Below are 25,755 nucleotides of genomic sequence, written 5' to 3'. Positions count from 1 at the left end.
GTGCTTCCACTGTGCTTTCAAGTTGTAATGTGTATGTAGCCTGAATGTGAAAAGCAGCTTTTTGAGAAACATAGGAAAGCTGAGTTTTTTGCTACTCCATCTTCCAGCACAACCATCAAATTTATTTAGTTTTTTTTTTAAAAAAAAAAACCCAAACCTATCCAAGTACATTTCAAAACTCCATGTCTATTATTGGTGTGTTTTTTTTAATTGTCCCACTACTTAGCAATGCACACACACACACACGTTCGGGAGCTGAGCCGTTCAACTCCCAAGGCGTTTGGGAGACGAGGTATGACTGTGTGTGTGTGTTTATGGATCTCAGGGTAGCAGTTGCTCCCCTCAAACTAACAACCTAAAAAGGTATGGCAGGAAAGGAAAACTGACTGGGAGGGAGGAAGAAATAGGCAAGCTCAGATGCACGTTCTTAATTGCAAGTTTCTCTAATGTCCATTTGGGATGTAAATGTTCCAGGAGGGGAGGCTAGTCTCTCAAGCTGCATTTATCTTCCACACAAGCAGCACAACAGACCTGTCCGGAGTGGCAGCTTCCCTGCCCTGCAGGCACTCTCAAGCAGACAGCTAAACCAATAATGAAGGCTTTAGGCCGCTAATTCCATGGCCTCACTAGAACCCGGCTGCAGATGCATTTTAGCCACAGGGTGCAAACCCAGGAATGAAGGCGTAGCAGCAAACACAGAAAAACAAAACAGATGAACACCGTCTGACCAGTAAGCAGATTTATTCATCTCCATCATTTCTGCAAATGCTGCTCAAAAAAATGCGTATAGGGATGGGGAGGGGCCCTGCGTTTGATTTAAAAGCCACTGACAAGTTTGATCCCTCTGCTAGTAGGACGGGCTCACTGAATGCAAGGTATTTGCTGACTGCAATGGGGTGAGGGAATCCTGAATGTACGGAAGTCATGGCCTTCAAGTGAGGTGGTTTCATTTCAAGGGCAGAGAGACTGAGAGAGACACTTTCTCAAATGATTTGCAAGCTGCTAGATTATATTGCTAAGGTCCCGTTATCTGAAGACAAACAAGTCTACCAAATTGCTGAAGCTAAGCAGCTCTCGGCCTGGATGGGGGAACCATCTGGGCACATGAGAGGCAGTGTGGTGCAGTGGTTAAGTGTGTCAAGAAGACTAGGTACAGGGGTCAGCAAACTTTATCAGCAGGGGGCCGGTCCACTGTCCCTCAGACCTCGTGGGGGGCCGGACTCATGGGGGGGGGAATGAATGAATTCCTATGCCCCACAAATAACTCAGAGATGCATTTTAAATAAAAGGACACATTCTACTTATGTAAAAACACGCTGATTCCCGGACTGTCTGCAGGCTGGATTTAGAAGGCGATTGGGCCAGATACGGCCCCCGGGCCTTAGTTTGCCTACCCATGGACTAGGACTTAGGAGACCAGGGTTCAAATCCCCACTCAGTCATGAGGCTCACCGGGTGACCCTGGGTCAGTCGCCACCACTCAGCAAGAGGCCATGAGTGGGATACAAATGCAATGAATATAAAAAAGTAGAAGTTTGTCACCTGAGGGTTCCATGATGAAAGGGAGGAAATAAGTGAAGATAAACATCTGAAAACAAGCCTTAAGATCTGTTGGTTACTACTAGCTGTGACATGCTGGCTCAGGGCTTGGAAGAAACTATTTGACAGCTCGAACATAGACGGGGGAGGAATAAAAAAACCAGAGTTTTACAGCTGGCTAGAAGAAGTGGATCAGGATAGCGAGGGCGGATCGAAACACTGCACATTTAAATCAGGATGAATTCAGGCCAAATGCTCGCTGTCGTAAAGTGAGGGGGGGGGAAAGTATTTGATCCCCTGCTAAATTTGCCCGTTTGCTCTCTGACGAAGAAATGACCAGTCCATAATTTTAATGGTAGGTTTATTGTAGCTGTGAGAGACAGAATAACAACAGGGGGGGACCCAGAAACCCAGAAGTGATGTGAAAATGCACTAAAAAGTGTGGGGCAACACTTGTTTCAAGGCGAGATATAATTAATACATTTGAAGCATTCCTCCACCCGCAAAAAGAGAGAGAGAATCCGAGGGACTATAGTTTGTTAGGGCGCTGGGAACTGTAGCTCTAAGAGGGGTAAACTACCTGTGAGGGACAGGGGATATCGCGAAGTCCCTCCCCTCCTGAGTTCCAGCCCATCCCTGAGCGCAGGGGAAAGCAGGGAGAGCTCCGGCTCAAGTGGGGAAGCAGGAAGTGGGGTCCGAGGCTCAGGCAGGGTAGCAGAGCCATCGTCCCAGGTGGGACAGGAAGAGGGAAGCAAGGGGGGCAGACCTATTCCCCCAACTCCGGAATTGCGTCGAAAACGTAGGGGGAAGAGGCTGGGTCTCCCCAAGTTATTATGTTGGAGAAAAACGCGCCAAACACCATTCGGAGGTTCTGATTCAAGCGGATAAGATGTGTCTCTGTAAATAGCACTGCCTTCAGTACTGTAACTACGCAGCACCAATAAAAAGATAAAATGCAGAGCGGTGTAGAGTTGTTACTCTGAAGTAGCCCACTCCGGCCACTGTGACACTACCGTTTCCCATGAATGCTCAGATTAAAGCCTACATCTTCTCATTTCCCTGGAAACAAAGCAGGATGGATGCTTAATAAACAGACCACCTGGAAGTGGCCACAAACTAACCATCACCCAAGCTGTTAAGGATGAATGCTCAACGAACAGGTTGTCTGGAGGTAGACCTGGAACCTTTCAAACCCACCATCAGTTAGGATAACCGCAGCTTAACTGATCATGGACACACAAGAGCCGCTGTTTTTAAAGTAGATCTTCTAAACGAAGCCAGGCCAAGTTTTTCCCCCTCCTAGAACTTAATTATATTCTGCAAAGCAGGGTGAAGCCTTCCCAAGATGTCAACACACAGAGAGAGAAAGAAAAAAGAGCACAGCTGAACTAGAGGCAGCACAGAAGAAAGGAATTCCAAGTGTGCCTCTTGAGCAGCAATGGGAAAATAATCCCTTTTGGAAGCCAAAGGGAGAAGGGAAACCTTGAATTACCGTGTCTCGTAATTGCAGGGCTGTCGCTGCTCCAAGACCGCCCACACTTTCCTCCCAGACATGAGCAACTTAGAAGTACACAGGCTGGATGGGACGTACAAGGGCAGCATGCTGGGGTAGATGCCCTGGGTCAGTGGCAGAGCATCTTTGCACGCAAAAAGCTCCCAGGTTCAATCTCCAATGGCATCTCCAAGCCGGAAATGTCCCCTGCCTGAAATCCTAGGCTCACTCGGTTTCTGGCCCCTGACCCTGGGTAAATTCAACCCCATGTTTGCCTTTTGGAGATGCGTTGGTCGGAATTGCTGGCAATTGTACGCTGCGGCTGGACTGTTGGTGGAGACTATTGCCAGCGTGTAACTCTGGTGCTTAAACATGTGCGCACTGTGTGGCCAGAGACTACAGGGCCTGGTTCAAGGTTCTGGCATTAATTGACAAGGCCCTGAACAACTTGGATCCAGTATGCCTCGGAGGTTGCCTGGTCTTTGTACACCTGCCCCATCACGGAGAGGTCTTCAGGGGAGTAACTGTTAGTGGTTCCCCCATGGCTTGGATGCATGGCTCATTAGTTGGCTAGAGCAGTGTTTCCCAACCTTGTGCTTCCAACTGTTTTCGGACTACAATTCCCATCATTCCTGACCACTGGTCTTGCTAGCTAGGGATGATGGGAGTTGTAGTCCAAAAACAGCTGGAGGCACAAGGTTGGGAAACACTGGGCTAGAGAGCATGGTGTTTGTAACGCCAAGTTTGCAGGTTCGATCCCAACATGCGACACAATTGGAGGGAGTGATAGGAAAACTAGCACCCTTGGCACCCCAAAGCCTACGAAAGTGACTAACGTTCTTGCAGGGAGGGGCCTGACTGCCTGGGACGTCTCACAGACAAGAGGCCTTCAGATGAACTATAATTACTCTATACTCATTCTAAGGTCACCAAGTGTCCAATTTAGGAGTTCCTTTCTCCCACTTGTGGTTGCCATTTTCGCTACAAACTCAACATTGGGGATTTCCTGTAGTTAAAGTGTTGCAAAGGAAAAGAGATATGTGTGGATACACAGGACGTTGCTACAGCAAAGTACTGCCTAGTGGAGTTCACCCCAAATCTCTATACAGTGGTACCTCGGTTTATGAACACAATTGGTTCCGGAAGTCTGTTCATAAACTGAAGCGTTCATAAACTGAAGCAAACTTTCCCATTGAAAGTAATGGAAAGTGGATTAATCTGTTCCAGACGGTTTGCGGAGTACTTAAACTGAAGCGTTCATAAACTGAAGCGAACTTTCCCATTGAAAGTAATGGAAAGTGGATTAATCCGTTCCAGACGGGTCCGCGGAGTACTCAACCTGAAGCGTACTTAACCCGAAGCATGGGTGTAATTGGTTCCGGAAATCTGTTCATAAACTGAAGCGTTCATAAACTGAAGCGAACTTTCCCATTGAAAGTAATGGAAAGTGAATTAATCCGTTCCAGATGGGTCTGCAGCATTCATAAACTGAAAATTCGTAAACCGAGGTGTTCATAAACCGAGGTTCCACTGTAGACATGCAGGGGTCAGCAAACTTTTTTAGCAGGGGGCCGGTCCACTGTCCCTCAGATCTTGGGGGGGGGGGGACTATAATTTTTTGGGGAAAATATGAACAAATTCCTATGCCCCACAAATAACCCAGAGATGCATTTTAAATAAAGCACACATTCAACTCATGTAAAAACACGCTGATTCCTGGACAGTCTGCGGGCCGGATTTAGAAGGCGATTGGGCCAGATCCGGCCCCCGGGCCTTAGTTTGCCTACCCATGCACCAGAGTCTGGAATTAAGGGGTCGCCATAGTGGTGCCAGGGGGCACACATTTTCCAGTAGGGGTGTTCCTAGGTGCCCTTCCTACCCCCCCCACCAAAAATTGGGCTTGAAAATTAGGGTTGCCAGACCTTCAGGTCTAACGTGAAGTCTCCAGGTTTGCCTGGCCCCTTCCAGGGGGCAGATGGGGGGCTGGAATCTCCAACCAGAGTGTTCCTGTTCAGGGTTTGAGCCCGCTGCAGACATTTTGCTGCAAACATCTGGTCATAGCTGTCAAGTTTTCCCTTTTCTCGCGAGGAAGCCTATTCAACATAAGGGAATTTTCCTTTAAAAAAGGGAGAACTTGACAGTATGTATCTGGTGCAAGCCCAGAGATAGAGACAAGGGCAGGCAGCTCTCTGCAAACTAAAGCCCAGAAAAAAAAGTGTTATCGTCCCCGTCCCCCCCCAGTTTGCAACCTTGGCTGTCATCTCCTTTTCCAGCTAAATACTAATGGCTCTGAAACACTATGCATCATCGAAACCCACAAGCATTGCCTCTGCAGTAGAGAGTGAATGCACTCAAGCCATCTGCAAGAGAAACCCCAAACCTGAACTCAGAGAGAGCCAAGAAGGCAATTATGAGCTAGCGCTCTCTCTCTCTCTCTCTCTCTCTCTCACACACACACACACACACACACACTTAATGGGGGGGGGGAACTCTATGCAAAGAGGCTTCTGAACAGTAGCCACAAAGAAAGATAGGAATCGTCAAAAAGCAAAGTAGTTTCCTTCTTGTCCAGCCCCAGATTAAAATAATTATTTTATAGCCAAATCCTCCCTCTGGCTCCTCAACAGCACGAACTTGCATTTCTGTTGTACCAAGGAAATGGTCATCGTTCTGCCTTCCTGCCTGTTTCACAAATATGCATCTTTCTGCACACTTTCCGCTATGAGGAATGTTCCCTGTTAGATAGATAGTGTGTGTGTGTGTGTGTGTCTAAAATCAATAAAAAGGCTCTGGTTGCCTCGCCTCAAAAAGGACATGGAAGAGTTGGAAAAAAACTTCAGAAAAGGCCGACCCAAATGATCATGCATTGCCAGAGGTTGGACTAGAGGACACTTGGAGGGGCCCCCTCTAATTCTATGATTCTACTGGCTGTCTCTCTGATTTTGCATTATGCCACTCTCACCCCTAACAGACCCTCAAAAGCAGCTACTTTGTCCCCCAGGACTCTCTCAAATCTCAAAATGTGCCCTCCGGCCAGAAAAGGTTGGCAACCACTGGTTGTACGCTCTTCAGGAAAGGGATCTATTCCTTTTGTGCTCTGCAAACATGTTCATGCACATTGGTTGGAGCTATATATAATTAAAATTAAATATTTGATAGGGCACAGAGGTTTTGGTTGTTGCTTTTTTTAAAAAAAAGTCTGGGTTCTTTTTAAAAAATACTCTAGGGAAAAGGCCCTCTTTTGCCATATCCATTCCCAGGCAGAAAGCCCGGAAGACAGACATGTGGCCTAAATAAAGACTGGCGCAGGGGGGAGACAGTTGTAACATTTGAACTTCCCCTGCAGTTTTCAAATTGTGTCTCCATAACATTCTTTCCCTCGCCTGTTTCCAATTTCCTACAATCTCTTTCCCTTCCACCCTCCCTGCTCTCAACTCTAGAGCAAAACAGGTCTCTTGTTCTTTCGGGGCTGGTTCAGATTGAGATCCATTCTTGCATTTTTAATCATGTACAGGTGAAACTCGGAAAATCAGAATATCGTCGAAAAGCGCATCTATTTCAGTAATGCAACTTTTTTTTTTTTTAATTTTTACAAATGCTTTCTTTTGGAAATTCCACAGTAATAAAACAAATAGTTACAATAATACAAAAATAAACATCACTATTACATTTCATTAATTACATTCCATTTATAATCGACCCGCCTAATGACAAATATTTACAACTACAACAAATAAAGGCTTGACATATCTTGCTTTGCATGTCATGCATCTATCTCATATATTGGTTTCACCTTTTAAGTTGCATTACTGAAATAAATGCACTTTTCGACGATATTCTAATTTTCCAAGTTTCACCTGTATTACCTATTTGTTCATTTATTACATTTGCACCCTGTTCTTCCTCCCAAAGTCGCCAAAGGCAACCAAACATCAGAATAGTAAAACGGTAGGGTTTGCCAGTCCAGTAGCACCCCAGACCCTCAGATTTCAAAGCCCAAACCTGAGACTTTTTGGGGGGGCTGTCCCTGGTGATGTCATTTTTATTAGAATTTTATACTGCCCTTCATCAAAAAAACATCTCAGGGCAGTTCACAAGATAAAATACAAAGTAAACGCACAAATAAATAGTTTAAAAAGAAGCGACCAAACAACAACCCTTCTCCCTACAAACACATTAAAAAGGCTGTAGAATATTAATCAGACCAGGGCCTGGTTGAAGAAGAACATTTTTGCCTGGCATTTCAAGGTGTATAAGGACGGCACCAGGCAAACCTCCCTGGGGAGAGCATTCCACAAATGGGGAGCCACTGCAGAAAAGGCTCTTGCCATCATCTGGACTTCTTATAGAAGCGGCGGTGGCAAAGAGGCTCAGATTGTAGGGTCCGGGTCGGTTTATATAGGGAGAAACATTCCTTGGAGTTATTGCAGTCCTGTGTTGTAAATAAGGCCCTGGCCTTTTAAGTATGCTACTGAACAGAGCCGAAATATCCAGCAGCCATGCTCAAGAGCAGGGGTCTCCAAACTAAGGCCCGGGGGCCAGATGCGACCCAATCACCTTCTAAATCCGGCCCATGGACGGTCCAGGAATCAGCATGTTTTTACATGAGTAGATGTGTCCTTTTATTTAAAATGCATCTCTGGGTTATTTGTGGGGCCTGCCTGGTGTTTTTACATGAGGCATCTCTGAGTTATTTGTGGGGCATAGGAATTCGTTCATATTTTTTTTCAAAATATAGTCCGGCCCCCCACAAGGTCTGAGGGACAGTGGACTGGCCCCCCGCTGAAAAAGTTTGCTGACCCCTGCTCAAGAGAAATCTTCTGCACTACGTCTATGGCATGAAGCCCAGTGGCACTTCACCATCAAATGAACTACCATTTCTGTTCCTCTGAAGAACACAGAGCAATTGGGGGGGGGCATAGAAGCAGCAGCTCCTCCCAGCCCACCCTAACCAGCAGGGCTGTCTTAAGCACCTCTGGTGCCCTGGCGCCATGGTGCGACGGATCCCTCCGTCGCCCCCTGCCCCGCTTCCCAGCGCAGTGGGTGGGTGGGCAGGCGCCGCGCGCAGCGCAGCTGCCACAGGCGATGCTACGCGGGTGGACTCAGCGCACAGCGCGGCTGCCACAGGCACTGCTACACAGCTGGGGGGCGGGCGCAGCTGCGCAGCGCAGTGGCCAGCGGGCGCAGCTGCGCGGCACCCCCCTGGCGAACCGGCGCCATGGCGCCCTGCGCCACCCAGCCTGGCCGTAGGGCTGGCCCTGCTAGCCAGCCTCCCCCAAAACGATACGGTCTGCTCCAGTCTTTCCCAGCGCCCCTCGTGAGCATCTCTGGATCAACCTCCCCCAATCGGCCGGCTGCGACTCTTTAGAAGGAGCAAGAGAGGGACCCAGTCATTCCACACAACCAAAGTGTGTGTCGGGAGGCAATTCTGGTGAGAGGGATGAAAACTTTTCTCTGTCCGTTTTCTCCACACCCCGCATAATTTCGGCTTTTCTCCCAAATGGGTCGGATTTAGGTTCAATAAGGCCCTAAGCTCCTGAAGGTAATGGGGGGCCCTTTATATGCCCAGCTGTCCTTTGTCAACAACAAATTGTCACTGTTTTTTGTGTTGAATATATGCTATATGGTAATTTGTGGACCTAATAGGTATCTAAAGCCATTTGCACATGTTGCCATGCAACCAGTCCATGCAGAATGTAGGCACGCTATATATACAAATGAGCAAACCAGTGATATTTTAGGGAGCAGGCTAGGTCCATTACTTACATCATAGGAGCCTACACAACACAAAACACTGTTGTTATATGTAGGGTTTTATTTTATTTGTTTTTTTATCTTAAATTTTGGAAACATACGACCAGTTTTTTTCCCCTTTAATTTTTTGGGGGGCCTCCAAGTAAGTGGGGCCCTAATCTATAGTTTGTTTAAAGGTAAAGGGACCCCTGACCATTAGGTCCAGTCGTGACCGACTCTGGGATTGCGGCGCTCATCTCGCGTTATTGGCCAAGGGAGCCGGCGTACAGCTTCCAGGTCATGTAGCCAGCTTGACTAAGGCATTTCTGGCGAACCAGAGAAGCACAGGGAAACACAGTTTACCTTCCCGCTGTAGCGGTACCTATTTATCTACTTGCACTTTGGCGTGGTTTCGAACTGCTAGGTTGGCAGGAGCTGGGACCAAGCAATGGGAGCTCACCCCGTCACAGGGATTCGAACCACTGACCTTCTGATCGGCAAGCCCTAGGCTCTGTGGTTTAACCCACAGCGCCACCCGCGTCCCGGTATAGCTTGTTTAGCTTATACGTAAATCCGGCACTGGCTACAACCTTTTTCAGCATAGGTTTGTTGTTCCATCCCCCTGGCTACTCTGGCTGCCTTTTCCTGATTCTTCCCCACCTCCTCGATATCCATCTTTAGGTGAGGCAACCAGAGCTGTACACTTGGGCTCGTGTGACTATTGCCACTTTGGCTTCGTAAAGGCTAGCACCCTCCCCGTAAAGACTGGAGTTAGTAAGGATTACGTTTCGCCTCACTGGCCCTCATCCAACCAGCTCCTGATTCCAAGCAACGACTGAGGAATTCCAGCACCGCACTGGGATTTGAGGAGGAGGAAGAAGAGAACGGCAAGCGGGTTGTCACCAGCATACTAATGACATGGAACACCAAACCGACTGACTATAGACACTCCCCTGCCAGTGGTTTCTAAATGTCTACATAAAAACATGGTGCAGTGGTTCTAGGGCTGGGCGATATCTGCTTTTCAACAGCATGATATATCACCAGCTAAACATCACAATATACTGATATATCACGATGTCTGAAATAAGGATGGAGCTATGTAGAGGCATTGGCTGGCTTCACGGTTTTCCCCACATTGTGATTTTTTCATAGAGCGCATACACACACACACCATGATTCATGATATATTACCAGGTCAAAAATCATGAAACCAACATCACAATACGGACTTCAAACCGGTTTTGGACGATATAGCGATATACAGTGGTCCCTCGGTTTTCGGATGTCTCCGTTGATGAACATTTCAGTTTTCAAACGCAGTAAACCCAAAAGAAAATGCTTCCGTTTTCAAACACGCCTCAGAAGTCGAACAGCTACCGCTGAGTGTATATATGTTATTTTTCTCCATTTTCTTTATTAAATTTTCAGACCGTCCTTTGTACCTCGGGTTTTGGAACTCGAACGGTCTTCTGCAACAGATTACATTCGAAAACCGAGGTACCACATTTACCACCCGGCCCTAAGCGCTTCACAAACCACAGGCCTCTTGAATATCGCTACGAGTCTCAGTGGCTGCCCCCTTGCCCTGCAACAAACCAAAGGGCCTAACTTTTAAATGGTTAAAGCCTCAGTTTGGAGTGATCTAATGTCTAGAAACTGCAAACTGCGGGAGGCAGTGCAAGACAGGAGTGCCTGGCGTGCTATGGTCCATGGGGTCACGAAGAGTCGGACACGACTAAACAACTAAACAACAACAAATGTCTAGAAACGAATGAACCAATCTGATCCGATCACAAACCAATGTACATAGGACAGTCATATTGCAGGATCAGCAGCAGGTACCCTCAGATCCTGGCGACACAGGAAAGTTGCACCTGCATAACTTCCATGATGGAAGGCCTTCCACTTTGCAAGCTGCCAGGTACTTTATTCTACCAAACAGTCCCTGGTGCTGTTTTAAGCCCACTTAACAGCAAAGTCCCATTTTAGAAATGATAAGTTATCTGTTCTCTGACAAACGGACTCGTTTGACCAAAAGAGATGTTCCCACTCTGCCTTGGCAGCCTTGAGTCCCTCAGTAAAAAAGAAAGAACTGTTTCAGATTTCACCCCTGGTTGCCACACTGATGATTTTAAATTTTAAAAACTCATTGCTATACTTGGCTATTACTTAAAAGGATCACCTCAGCTCACTCAATCCCTTCAATTTGTGGAATGGGCAGTTTTATGAGTGCCACATAATGCTCATTCCATACTTGGAAGGAATTCTACTTTCTTTGTGGAACTGTTGGAACTCCCTGCCCATTGTAGGCAAATTCACTGCATTGTTTTCGGCGCCTACTAAAAAACCGTATCTCCAGGCAAGCCTACCCCAATGTGTTATTTTAACGCAAAGGTTTATTTTAAAACCGCTGATTATATTTATATCTGGATAAATTTTTATGCCAACGTGTGATTTTATCAGTATGCTTTTACATTTTGTTAAACTGTTTAGAGGTTTTTGCTGAACAAGCAAGTTACTTTTTTTAAAAAAAATCTGTCGTTCATCATTTCGGTTTCAAATCTAAGATTTCTTCTTCTTACTCTGAAATACAAAGTTTGGGGGCTTATATTTCTGAAATCTCTTCTTCCCCCATTGGAAAGTTGCAATGGGCACTAAGCCACCCATCCTTTCGGCCAACAATAGTAAATGGCCAACTGATTTACTGTTATTAAATAAATAATAATAGAAATAAAAATGCATTAATACAGTCAAACCTCGGTTGTTGAACGTATTCCGTTCCAGAAGACTGTTTGACTTCCGGAACGTTTGACAACTGAGCCACGGATTCCGATTGGTTGCAAGAGTTTCTTGCCCTCAAGCCGAAGCCGTGTTGAACGTTCGGGTTCCAAAAAAAACTTTCAAAAACAGGAGCATTTACTTCTGGGTTTTCGGTGTTTAGGAGCCGAAATGTTCAAAAATGGAGCCTTTTGAGAACTGAGGTTTGACTTATGAAATCCCCCCCCCCCGTCTGTTTGGGAGTCACTCGATTAGTCACTATTGGGGAATTCTGAAAGGCAAAAAGAGGAGGACTTGCTGGCGGGTAGCCTCCATCCCCAAAACATTTGAGAATTCAGCGCTGGTGGAAGAAGTTTAAAGTTTATTTAGAAAAAATATTGCAGTATTTAAATTTCAGAATATCTTTGGAAGTGAATTTTTAGGCTGTAGGATCAGAAGTAGATGTTAGTTTCGAATGTAAGGTGGATATATGTAAATGTTATAATGTGAGGAATATATAGATTGAGGGCACTAGGAGAAGGGGACGACAGAGGACAAGATGGTTGGACAGTGTTCTCGAAGCTACGAACATGAGTTTGACCAAACTACGGGAGGCAGTGCAAGACAGGAGTGCCTGGCGTGCTATGGTCCATGGGGTCACGAAGAGTCGGACACGACTAAACGACTAAACAACAACAAAGTTGTAAAAAAAAATGTTTAAGATTATGATTTATGAAACTGCTAAAGATGAGTTGAAATGAAAGCCAGATAGGGGGGACTTGGGGAAGTCCACATAACAATGCTTAGAGAAATAGATGGAAAGACAAGACTTTATTTGTATTGTTTTTGTTTCATTTGTTGTATTGTTGTTGTTGTTTTGTTGTATTGTATCATTTTTGGTTTTGTAAGTGTTGATACAAAATGAATTTTAAAAAATTTGGGGGGGGGAGAGAATTCAGCGCTGGCAACCCCCCACCCCACCCATAATATTGCAACCTCTCCGAAAAGCTGGGCGGAAAGAAAAGACTCACCAGGACGCGGTCTCCAAGCCGGAGGTCTTTGTCCCCTTTCTTCACCGACCCGCTGTCCGAGAGGTTCGACCCAGACTCATTCCCCGTTTTCATTGTGCTGTTGAGCACACTTTCCCGCAGAGGGATGATGCGCGTGGAGAGAGGCGGGGTGGACGTCCCCGAGTGCAGGGACAAGTTCTGAGCCGTCAGCGACTCCACGGAATGTGCGTCGCTTCCGGAACCTTCCGCGGTGGGCTGGCGGGTCAGCTTGGAAGGCCTCGTGAAGATCCCCTGCAGGGGCTGGCACTCAAAGTAGCGGACCCCACCCACCGAGCCATCGTTCTTCCCCACCGGGTCATCCAGCACGACGCCCGCCCATTGTCCGGGCGCAAACTGAGTCTCCCCCAGGTATTGTACCACGCCCGGCTTCACTCCGTTCACCCAGACACGTTCTCCCACCACGAAGTCCCCCAGGAAGTCATCGCCCACCTCGGTGACTTTGGACCCTCCGGGCTTCTCGGGAGCAGCTGTGGAAGAAGAAGAAGAAGTGGAGGCCTGCTTATGCAGAGGCGACCCTGTAAAATAAAATATAAGGGGACATCAAAACAAAGCCTTCAAAAGAAGGAAGGCCCTATTAATGCTTGCCCTGGAAAAGAGAAGATCAAGAGGGGGCATTTATTTTAATTGTTTCACACCAGCTCTGACCATCAGAAAGTTCTTCCTGAATTTTACTCAGAATCTCCTTTCTTGTAATTGTAATCCATTGGTTCAGGTCCTAGCCTCTGGAGCAGCAGAAAACAAGCTGGCTCCATCTTGAGTTGACAGCCCTTTAGATATTTGAATCATAGAAGCATAGAGTTGGAAGAGACCACAAGGGCCATCCAGTCCAACCCCCTGCCAAGCAGGAAACACCATCAAAGCATTCTTGACATATGCCTGTCAAGCCTCTGCTTAAAGACCTCCAAAGAAGGAGACTCCACCACACGCCTTGGCAGCAAATTCCACTGCCGAACAGCTCTTACTGTCAGGAAGTTCTTCCTAATGTTTAGGTGGAATCTTCTTTCTTGAAGTTTGAATCCATTGCTCCGTGTCCGCTTCTCTGGAGCAGCAGACAACAATCTTTCTCCCTCCTCCATATGACATCCTTTCATATATTTGAACATGGCTATCATATCACCCCTTAACCTTCTCTTCTCCAGGCTAAACATACCCAGCTCCCTAAGCTGTTCCTCATAAGGCATCGTTTCCAGGCCTTTGACCATTTTGGTTGCCCTCCTCTGGACAAGTTCCAGCTTGTCAGTATCCTTCTTGAACTGTGGTGCCCAGAACTGGACACAGTACTCCAGGTGAGGTCTGACCAGAGCAGAATACAGTGGTACTATTACTTCCCTTGATCTAGACACTATACTCCTATTGATGCAGACCAGAATTGCATTGGCTTTTTTAGCTGCTGCATCACACTGTTGACTCATGTCAAATTTGTGGTCTACCAGGACTCCTAGATCCTTTTCACATGTACTGCTCTCAAGCCAGGTGTCTCCCATCCTGTATTTGTGCCTTTCTATTTTTTTGCCCAAGTGTAGTACTTTACATTTCTCCTTGTTAAAATTCATATGAAGGTGGCTCTCATATCCCACCCCCTCCACACACACACACTCAGTCTCTTCTACTGACTAAACATACCCAACTCCCTCAACTGTTCCTCATCAGGCTTGGTTTCCAGGCCCTTGTTCATCTTGGTCGCCCTCCTCTGCACACCTTCTAGCTTGTCAACACATCTTTCTTAAACTGTGCTGCCCATAAATGGATACAGTCCTCCAGGTATGGTCTGACCAAGGCAGAGCAGAGCGGGACTATTGCTTTCCTTGATCTGGACTCCATACTTCTGTTGTTGCAGCCTAGAATAGCATTAGCCTTTATTGCTGCTGCATCACACTGTTGACTCACGTTAAGCTTATGGCGCACTAAGACCTAGTTTAGATCCTTTTCACAGGAACCTGACTCCACATCCTGTATTTGTGCATTTGGCTATTATTTACTTAGCACAATTTAACCCCGATTACATACAGTCAATTAAAACCAGACAGTCCCTGCCTTAAGGCTTCCAATCTTAAAAAAATGACATGCAATGGAAAAGGGACAGGGAGGGAAGAAGTGCGACTGGGTTTCTACATCAATCCTCCCAATTTGAGAGAGAACTATGAGGAAGTACTGGCAAAACAATTTCTAGAATGTATAAACTGTTACTAGAATGGGAAACAAAATATGAGCAGCTGTGATGATCCACTGGGCAAGGGATATTGGTTATAATATTGAAATGCATGCATGGGAGAAGCTGTGGAATATAGATGTCAAATTCACAGCATGTTACTCACTGAAAGAAAACTTTATGAAAATGATGTGTACATGGTATCTATTTCTCAGTAGGCTTGCAACAATGTAAAAATTAAAATCAAACTCATTGTGGAAGTGTAAAAAAAAAAGGAAGGCACTTTCTATCATATGTAGAGGTACTGTAAAAGAACAAAAGCCTTCTGGGAAATGATTTATAATGAATTGAAGAAAATGTTTAAGATAACCTTTAGTAAAAAAAAAACAACCCCAAAAACCCAGAAGCTTATTGTGAATACTGTATAGAGATTCTGAATGATCTTTAAGATTTGCTATTGTATGCCACGACTACAGCCAGAATGGTGCTTGCCCCACAGGTGGGAAGAAGATGCTATGCCAACTAGGGAAGAGTGGCTGATTAAATTGATGGATTCTGCAGAAATGACAAAACTGGTGGGTGTAATAAGAAACCCAGAGAAAAAGAAATTTTATTAAAGAATGGGAAAAATCTGTAGAATATCTGAAAAGTTCAGGCATGCAAATAAGTTCATTAATAGGATTAATTTAAATCAAGCAGTTAAAAATATTACTAAGATAAAAGAATAACTTAAAATGGAGTGAAGTGGAATATGCAATGTTAAAAATCTAAAGTAGAAAAGGAACCACAAAAGGTGGGGGAGGGGAGTCAAATATGTAATTGTATTCAAAATATGTGTTCGCAAGGTATGTATTTGGAATCTTGTGAATAATGAAAAAAAAATTTAAAAAAAGGGGGGGAGGGAAGAAGGGATGGGAAGCAAACTTGGGTACCAATTCCTAAATTCAAATGTCTGAAGAGTTGCGACACCAGAAACTGGAGAAGATTTGTTCCCTGTTGCTGCTCCACCCAACAGGTGGAAACGGCAGGGAAGAAGATTAGGGGGAACAATTCCTACCAGTAAGAGCTGTTCAGCTGCCTCAGGAGGTGATGGGATCTCCTTCGCCGGAGCTATTTAAGCGGAGGCTGGGCAGCCATCTGTTGGGGATGCTGTTGCTGCATCCTGCACTGAGCAGCGGGTCAGACTACATGACCCCTGGAGGACCCTTCCAACTCTCTGATGCAATTATTCTAGCTCATGCTCTGCCACTCCCGTTTCCTACAGCTCTGTAAAGGAATTTAAACGGGCCTGACAGATCCCCTTCCAACTCCCAAGGCAGCAAACACGCCAACAGCAGCGCGCCTGGGGATCAAAATGGGGGGGGGGGAGAGGATAAGGTGTTATGCTTCAGCTGGTGCCAGGCATCCTTCACGAGGTTTCTGCACTTATGAGCATTAGATTTTAAAGCACGGGTGACCTTCAAATTTACAGGTATGCAATGGGCAGCCTGGGGCCAAAAGATTCCGGCCTGCAGGCAAATGTGGCAGCAGAAAAATCCTTAACCATTTGGTGGGGGTGGGGGTGTGACAAGAACAGGGCAGCTTTAACGCCCCTCCCCACACCACCAACATTTCCCATCGGCGTCCGAATCTCGCGTTTAATCCTGTTACGCCTGTGTGACGGGTCTGTGCCAAGACGGCCAGCTGTCAGGCGGTGCAGAACGGGCCACGTAGCAGCCCAGTTTCCATGGTTATCTGGTAGAGATGGAGGAAGGGGGGACGACGAAGCCCGGACTCTAAACACCACAAATACCAGACTTTCTCCAAGACCCGCTTTTCGGGAGGGGACGTGTGCGAAAAGCCCAAAGGGGTTCTTTGCAAGGGGGTGGGGGCAAGGGCAAATAGTCTAAAGATCCCCTTCTTTCAATTTAAATAAAAAGTGTACACTTCTACCAATTGGCTAAAGTGGGTGCCGCCCAATCTTTATCATCCACTGTTTTTATACAGTGGTGCCTCGCTTAACGAACGCCCTGTAAGACGAAATTTTCACTTAAAGAAATGATTTTTCTAGCGGATGTTGCCTCGCTAGACAAATTCATTTTACGAAAAATTTGTCTAGCGAATCGTGGTTTCCCATAGGAATGCATTGAAATTCAATTAATGTGTTCCTATGGGCAATTTTTTAAAAAATAAAAAATAAAAATCCAATGCATTCCTATGGGATTCGCTAGACGAATTTTTCATTATAAGAATAGACCCGTGGAACGAATTAAATTCGTCTAGCGAGGCACCACTGTATGTTGATTCAATGTTCAATGTTTTGTTATGTTTTTATATCTGTTGGAAGCGGCCCAGAGGGCCGGAGACAATGAGCAGGGTATAAATTAATTAATTAATTATTTAATTAATATTAAAGAAGATGATACACGAAGCAAAATGTGCAGGAAGTATTATCGCCACCATGAATTCATTCATCCTCTTCTACGCAATCAAGGCGATGCAGAACAAAAGCACCAAAATCTGTTAAACACAAGCAAATAACCAATACATTTTGAAGACTACAAAACATGCATAAGACCCATTTGCCCATTCATTTTGCAAGAAACTCGTATATTGGCTGATTTGGAGTACAGTGGTACCTCGACTTACAAACGACTCGACAACCGAATTTTTCGACTTACGAATGGGGCAAATGGCCGCGCGCTTACGATTTTTCCGACATCCGAATGGAAACCGCGGCGGTATTTTCGACTTACGAATTTTTAGATGGGGTTGCTTCGACTTACGAATTTTTCCATTTCCAATGCATTCCCATGAGAAATCACGTTTCCCCAATGGCACTTTTCGACTTACGAATTTTTTGACCTACGAAGGTGCCTTCGGAACGGATTAAATTCGTAAGTCGAGGCACCACTGTATTTGCTCCCCACCCACCCCGGAAAAATTCCCGCAGATGCAAATGCAAAGGGACTGTAATATAGTTTTCATGCCCCACAGGTCAAGCCAAGGTGCCTCCAGGTAAATTCATCCGCAGGGAACAGGAGAGGCCTCGCCTTCGGACCCCGGAGAACGCTTTAGAATAGATTAACTCGGACCCTTGGGTCCATCCAGCTTAGCGCTGTCCACATTGAATGGCAGGTCTCCAGGGATTTGAGGCAGCGGCCTCTCCCAGCCTTACCTGGAGAGATGCTGGGGATTGAACCTGTGGCATGGGGTCAGCCTGGATAGCTCAGTTAGTTAGAGCGTGGTGCTGATAACGCCAAGGTTGCAGGTTCAATCCCCATCTGGGAACAGCTGCATATTCCTGCATTGCAGGCAGTACTAAGGGATTGGATGGCCTCTGAAATCTCCCTCTTCCAAAGTAGCAAATTAAACAGAGGAAATCTGATGAAGAATTGTTTGCATCCCTTTCTGGTGGAACCCCCCACTTCTGCGTCTCCTCCTTGTCTTCCTCTCATCTTTCCCCAGATTTTAGATTGTAAGCTCCTGGGGGCAGAGACCTCTCCCCTTGTACTCTATAAAGCAACATCCCGCTGCAGGGAAGTCTTTATGACTAGGATAATCAGAGGGTGTTTTAAAGAAACAAGCAGCCAGTACAAAGACGGAGGTGGAGATGAAAGGAGGAGAATACTCATCAGCTAGAGAGCTCAGCTGCTCACCCTGAGGAATAAAATATATGGCTTTGTGATGCCTTGAGAAGCATCCATTAGTGCTTGTTCGTGGGACCAGCCTCCAAGCTTAGTGCATCATTATTTAGGCACAAAATTATCTTCAGGCTTAGTGCACAAAATTATCTTCGCTCCTGAAGGTCACGTGGGGTGAACTGTTTTAGCAGCCACCCGCCCGGGCCTCACACTCTGCAATCAGAAGCTGGAGTTGCGTCTGTACAAAATCCAGCCATAAACGTGCAGTACGTTAGTTATCAACTCTGTGATGCCCAAAACAAAACTCACAAGCAAGTGAGATGGCTCAGTTGGTGAGCATTAGACTTTTAATCTCAGGGTCATGGCTTCGAGTCTCACATTGGGCAAAAGATTCCTGCATTGCAGGGGGTTGGACTAGATGACCCTCGGGGTCCCTTCCGGCTGTACAATTCTGTGATTCTATTATGTGATCCAGCAGGTTCTCCTTGCATTGATATTTAACAAACTTCCTTCTCAGGCCCAGGCTTCTCATCTTTCCGTCCCCTAAACTAAAAACCCCTCTCCAAACGTTGGTAACTTTTCTTCATAAACTCTCTTTCCAAATATTCCACACACACAAAAAAAGGCATCCCAGCACTCCAGTCTTAGGAATCTTCACCACAATCGAAATGAGTAGCCCAACCCAATTTGCTGCCACAAGGCTTCAGCGGGGAAGAGATTCCCCCCCAAAAAAATAAATTAGCAATTAAAAGCAACTCATAAAAACCACACTTTTTCTAAAGAAAAAAGATAGCTAATCAAACAAACTGATTTTGCTATTGTTGCTTCTAGAAGATCCACTGGTATCTATTATTATTGCACAGTGACCTTTTAAAAAAAACAAAACACAAAAAGGTGGGGGAACAGATTTGCAAATACAGTTGAGTTTGCTGATGATTCGGGGGCACATAGCAGACAGGAGTGGATTCAGCAGCTGGCAGGCATCCATTTACGCCAAGCCCGGGCAGCCAATAAAAAGCTGCATTTTTCTTTTTCAAAAATTTGACCAGAAACTGTAAAGAAGCACTGTACGTTAAAAGCAATAAAGAGCCAATTGTGCACGATTCATTTCACGCCCTGGGGATCAACAGTTTTCATTGTACGGAGTGTCCACTGCTATTTTAAAGAGGGCGGAGAGGGGTGGAGGGGCGAGAGAGAAAGAAGAGAGGTTTAAAAAGAAAGCCTCTCCTTCGCTGCAAGAATTCAGGATTGAAACTAAAATCGGGGACAAGTTTGTGATTCAGTACATTGGAAGTATGGCTGTGTGTGTTCGTTATTTAGTTTTAGTTAGTTAGTTAGTTAGTTAGTTATTACAAAAAGAATCATTGCCCAACAATCTTCCAAGATGGAGCCTAGATATTAACAGCGCCTTCAAAGTATATTAAGTTCCTGCTGGGAATGGATATATATGTCCATTTCGGTTCCATTTTCCCAGTCTTAAGTTCAGTTCCTCCACAGTCCGTTTGCAAACTTCTTTCTTCAAAAGTCTTCATGAAAGTTCATCAGCATTTTCAGGACAAGTTTCTCCACGTTTTTGTAAAGCGAATTTCCCTAATATATCGCATTTCTGCACATATTGTTTTCACTATCCTAGTGCGTGCGGTTTTTTGTGTACCCAGTACTTGGCTGAAGAAGCGCACTTCAAAATTCAGAGATGTGTACATCATTCCTTGGGAGGGCTGCATCCATTGTTTCAAAAGGTGCAGATTAAAGGAGAACTGAATCCAACCTCCTCCTCATCCCGCATCTCTGCTCACATTACTACATTAAAAAATAAATAAACCCAGGCCCATTTATTTTTGCAGCGTGTTCTTAAGGTTGAAAATCTTGGGTTTAAATCCCACTGGGTTTAACTATGACTGGAAGAGGGAAAGAATTGCACTTTAGTAACCTAAGCGCTGGGATGCGGGTGGCGCTGTGGGTTAAACCACAGAGCCTAGGGCTTGCTGATCAGAAGGTCGGCGGTTCGAATCCCCGCAACGGGGTGAGCTCCCGTTGCTCGGTCCCAGCTCCAGCCAAGCTAGCAGTTCGAAAGCACGTCAAAGTGCAAGTAGATAAATAGGTACCGCTCCGGCGGGAAGGTAAACGGCGTTTCTGTGCGTTGCTCTGGTTTGCCAGAAGCGGCTTTGTCATGCTGGCCACATGACCTGGAAGCTGTACGCCAGCTCCCTCGGCCAATAACGCGAGATGAGCGCCGCAACCTCAGAGTCGGTCACGACTGGACCTAATAGTCAGGGGTCCCTTTAGATTAACCTAAGTCATAGCTGCCAAGTTTTCCCTTTTCTCACGAGGAAGCCTATTCAGCATAAGGGAATTTCCCTTAAAAAAAGGGAGAACTTGGCAGCTATGACCTAAGTGCATATTCAAATTGCATTAACTGGAGAAATGGCTCCCCAAAATTCCTACTTAACCACTACTGGGTGATTGGCTATTCCCAGGCTAAGTGGAGGTGGCTGGGCAGGTTACCACAATGGATCAAAAAGGCTGAGAAGAGGATGATAGACCAGAGAGAGAGAAAAAGAGAGAGGAGGGTGATTATGCTTTATAAATTTCCCCCACTCACTGAACCAACACCTCTTGTTAGAAATCCACCATGTGTTAAAAATAAACCAATTTATTGTATAAATATCAATGATGGTGACAATGTTCAGATGCCTCCTGTGAAATTTTGTACACTACTTTTTAGAATTCTTAGTAACTTTTCAGAGCCAAGTGAGAATATCACATGACCTCGAGGAGAACATCCCAATATTTATAGACAACACAATTACTTTAAAGGTTATGCTACAAAGGTTCTTTCTTTCTTTTAGTATTGTATATGGGTATTATTTCTCCCCCTTTTTTTTCTTTCCCCCCTCTTTTCACGTCACACACACACACACACACACACACACACACACAAATGTTACAACCCTCCAATATCAGAAATTACAGTGGCACCTCGGAAGTCGAACGGAATCCATTCCAGAAGTCTGTTTGACTTCCAAAACGTTTGGAAAACAAGGCACGGCTTCCAATTGGCTGCAGGAAGCTCCTGCAACCAATCAGAAGCCACAGAAGTTGCATCGGACATTCGGGTTCCAAAGAACGTTTGCAAACTGGAACACTCACTTCCAGGTTTGTGGTGTTCGGGAGCCAAAACATTCAACTTGCAAGGCGTTCGGGATCCAAGCTACGACAGTATTATTATTTTTATTCATCCTAGGGATTGTGAATGCAGCTTCCAAGTTTTGTTCCTTCTGTGTGTGCATGTTTAATTTTTATTGCTTTCCCTTTTTGTTTCTTTTTTTTAAAAAAAATCACTGTTATTAAATCACACGTTTTCAATTAAAGAAATATCAAAAAAGGAGAGGACACAACGAAGACACCTTATGAAGACACCTTATTAAGATTATTAAGACACCTTATTAAGGTCCCTTCCTCACGGACCACCTAGTGCAGTGATGGCCAAACTTGGCCCTCCAGCTGTTTTGGGACTACAACTCCCATCATCCCTGGCTAACAGGACCAGTGGTCAGGGATGATGGGAACTGTAGTCCCATGCCTGAGTCCAAATGCCTCTCGTTGGAAAACCAACATGGCTGCCAAAAATCCCCCATCCAAATCTCTGCTGTGGCCAGAAGCAGTTCCTTACCTTCTTTTGTGGTGGTGGAAGTAGTGGTGGAGGCGGTGGTGGTGGCTGCTGTCCCGCCAGGGCGTCCCACGGGGCTGGAGTGCTTACCAGCCCTCCCGGGAATTTTAAGTCCACTTGGTTTCAGCATGCTTGCCCAGGTCTGTGGCTCAAGCCAAGGGATTCGGTCCAACTGCCGGCTGAGGACTTAGTGTCACGACGTCAGGCATCTAGGCAACGGGCCCCTTCATCTATCTTTGGAGACCTGGAGGGGAGAAGAAAGGCACCCAAAGAGAAAAATTCAGGGGAAGGAGAAAGAAAATAGCAGCTAAAGGAAAAATTGCAAGTGGAATAAAATTACAGTGTGCGTCGGGTACTGCTGAAACTCGGAAAATTAGAATATTGTCGAAAAATGCATTTATTTCAGTAATGCAACTTAAAAGGTAATATAAATATGAGGTAATAAATAATATAAATAAAAGGTAATAAAAATATGAGATAGATGCATGACATGCAAAGCAAGACATATCAAGCCTTTATTTGTTGTAATTGTAATTATTTGTCGTTAGGCGGGTCAATTATAAATGGAATGTAGTTAATGAAATGTAATAGTGATGTTTATTTTTGCTTATTTTTGTATTATTGTGACTATTTGTTTTATTACTGTGGAATTTCCAAAAGAAAGCATTTGTAAAAATTAAAAGAAAAATAAAAAATAATAAGTTGCATTACTGAAATAAATGCACTTTTCGACGATACTCTAATTTTCCGAGTTTCACCTGTAAATGATGTATATAAGCAGACGTTTTGGGGAAAGAGCCATTCTTCTCTTCTTCTTCTATTGCTACTACAAACCGAATATACTCTCGACGCCGAGTATATTTCAATGGGTCAAAACCAGCACTTTGAATTGGGCCCAGAAGCTCACTGGCCGCCAGGACACAAACATGTACTCTTTAGGAAGCCGATGGAGGGCTTCTGAGACCCTACCACCCAATTCAGGAGCAGGATTGATTCCCATGCTGTTCTACTTCTACTTTGGCATGCAAATGAGATTTCCCAGAAAACACCATGCACATATGTGGCCCTCTCATCCAAAGGCAGTCAAATCCTGTGTCCTGCTACGCTTGAGCAAGATGCAGTAAGGACAAACTGTGTCAGGATTCTCTCAATGTGGCCTGGCAAACACACACACACACCCATACGTCTGCCGCTGGCAAGTGTCTCCCCCACCAGCTCAGCTTACTCCAAAATCCTCCACTCCTGCCTTAATTACTTCCTGTCTCTCAGCTACTGACATTCCTGCTTTTATGGTCCTTTTAAAATATTGACTTTGCTAACCCCAGTATCGCGCACAAGCACAAGGCAGAAGAGGGATAGGGATCCTGTGTGGTCCTCCAGCTCCCATCAGACGGCATGGCCAATGGTCAGGGATGATGGGAGTTGTAGTCCAACAATATCTGGGTTCTTCCCCATCTCTGGGATGGACCGTTGCGGAGACGTTTCCCCAAGAACCGTACGAAAGGCAACACTTTAATTTGGTCAGGTCAAACTTTCCTCGCTTAAGGCCAAAAGGGTTTTTGCAAAGCACAACTTATAAGACGCTTGATATCCAACAAGTCACATCCGCAAATGCTGAGTTTCTGCAGCTGCGTTTTACTCAGAGTAGACCCACTGAAATTAATGGTGCCCAAGTTCCATGAAGCTACTGGCAGGGGTAGCTAATCCCTTTGAGCAGTGGTTCTCCAACTTCTTTCTCTGGGCCACACTTTCAGAATAAAAATTTGCTCATGCCACAACATTTTTTTTTACTGATAATACATACATTGGAAAACAAAAAGAAACAACTCCTAGAGGTGATTTATAACACAGAACACAAGTACTTTATAATATGACCATGGGACATCCAGTGCAGCTACATAAAAACATGAATCATTCCCAAAATATAATTATAAACGGGCCTCTTAAGTATGTATACAAATTCAATTAGAGTGAGCTTGCTTTTGCTGGGTAATCTCATTTATATTAGGTCTAATTTGAGACAAACAAACTGTCATCTCCTCATCAACACAAAGAAGCCTTTCTCTTTTCTGATCTTTCATATTCGTCAGAGTTGAAAATCGCTGTTTACAACAATATGTTGTGAACAACTGCGGAAGAACAGCCAATTCTCATCCTCTCATTTTGAAAAGATATCTATCAATATTCTACAAATCAATACTGTTAATATATGCCCTATTTACTCGAATCTAATGCTCAACTTTTTTGGCCAAATTACATTGTGAAAATTCAGATGTGCATTAGATTCAATGGCACATTTACATTTGCCAGAAAATACTTTTTTTGTTTGTTTCAAGGTTCTGAAAATTCAGGTGCACTTTAGATTCTATGGTGCATTAGACTTGAATAAATACGGTATATACGATATGATACAATTCTGAAATGTTTGTATGTTGATTTGATTGTCCTTGAATCTTCCCACCACACTTGTCATCCTCTTTGAGAACTACTGTCTTAGAAGACAGAATCAGGATTCAAGATGACCTCAGCAGATTGGAGAACTGGGCCAAAACTAACAACATGAATTTCAATGGGGACAAATGTAAAGTTCTGTGCTTAGGCAGGAAGAACCAGATGCACAAATATAGGATGGGGGGAGGGCACTTGGCTTACTAGTAGTACATGTGGAAAGGATCTAGGGGTCTTAGTAGACCACAAGTGTGATGCAGCAGCAAAAAAGGCCTTCTCGCTTGTGGTGCCCACCCTGCGGAACACCTTACCATCCAATGTCAAGGAGATAAGTGACTATACAACCTTTAGGAGACATCTGTATCGGGAAGTTTTTAATGTCTGACATTTTATTACGTTTTTATATGTGCTGGAACTTTCCCAGAGTGGGCGGGGTATGAATAAAGAAATTGTTGTGGTGGTGGTGGCTTTTATCTGAAGGCAGCCCTACATAGGGAAGCTTTTAATGTTTCATGTTTTTTATGTTTTTATATATGCTTTAAAAGGGACCCAGGTGGCGCTGTGGGCTAAACCACTGAGCCTAGGGCTTGCTGATCAGAAGGTCGGCGGTTCGAATCCCTGTGACGGGGTGAGCTCCCGTTGCTCGGTCCCAGCTCCTGCCAACCTAGCAGTTTGAAAGCACATCAAAATGCAAGTAGATAAATAGGAACCTCTACAGCGGGAAGGTAAACGGCATTTCCATGTGCTGCTCTGGTTTGCCAGAAGCGGCTTTGTCATGCTGGCCACATGACCTGGAAGCTATACACCGGCTCCCTCGGCCAATAATGCGAGATGAGCGCGCAACCCCAGAGTCGGTCACGACTGGACCTAATGGTCAGGGGTCCCTTTACCTTTACCTTTATATATGCTTTATGTCTAATAATAATAATAATTGCTATTCTAGGCTGCAACAACAGAAGTATAGTGTCCTGATCAAGGGGTGTAACAGTCCAGCTCTGGTCTGCCTTGGTCAGACCACAGCTGGAGGACTGTGTCCAGTTTGGGGCACCACAGTTTAAGGATATTGATAAGCTGAAACGTGTGCAGAGGAAGGTGACCAAGATTATCAAGGGTCTGGCAACTAAGCCTTATGAGGAACGGTTGAGGAGAAGAGAAGACCGAGAGGTGATATGACAGCCATCTTCAAATATATGAAGGGCTGTCACACCAAGCATGCTTTCCGCTGCTCCAGAGGGGAGGACCCAAACCAGGGAATTCACATGATAAGAAAT

The 25,755-nt window shown here is 45.1% G+C and overlaps 1 protein-coding gene across 4 annotated transcripts in view; it reads right to left on the bottom strand.

Moving 5' to 3' along the window:
• Nucleotides 1-25,755, bottom strand: part of CLIP2 (CAP-Gly domain containing linker protein 2) — a 75,881-nt gene that overhangs the window by 29,652 nt on the left and 20,474 nt on the right. For all 4 annotated transcript variants that reach the window (XR_009556802.2, XM_060268339.2, XM_060268340.2 and 1 more), the window contains exons 2-3: nt 22,040-22,280; nt 12,556-13,109 (exon numbers count right to left, since the gene is read on the bottom strand). Coding sequence is in view for 3 of the 4 variants with exons in the window: in XM_060268339.2 (XP_060124322.2) it covers nt 12,556-13,109; nt 22,040-22,166 (681 nt within the window). In the remaining variant the exon portion in view is untranslated. The remainder of the gene's footprint in view (nt 1-12,555; nt 13,110-22,039; nt 22,281-25,755) is intronic.

The sequence above is a fragment of the Zootoca vivipara genome, chromosome 14 (assembly GCF_965207765.1).
Source record: "Zootoca vivipara chromosome 14, rZooViv2.hap1.1, whole genome shotgun sequence".
NCBI lineage: Eukaryota > Metazoa > Chordata > Lepidosauria > Squamata > Lacertidae > Zootoca > Zootoca vivipara.
This window is presented reverse-complemented; position numbering and strand designations above follow the sequence as displayed.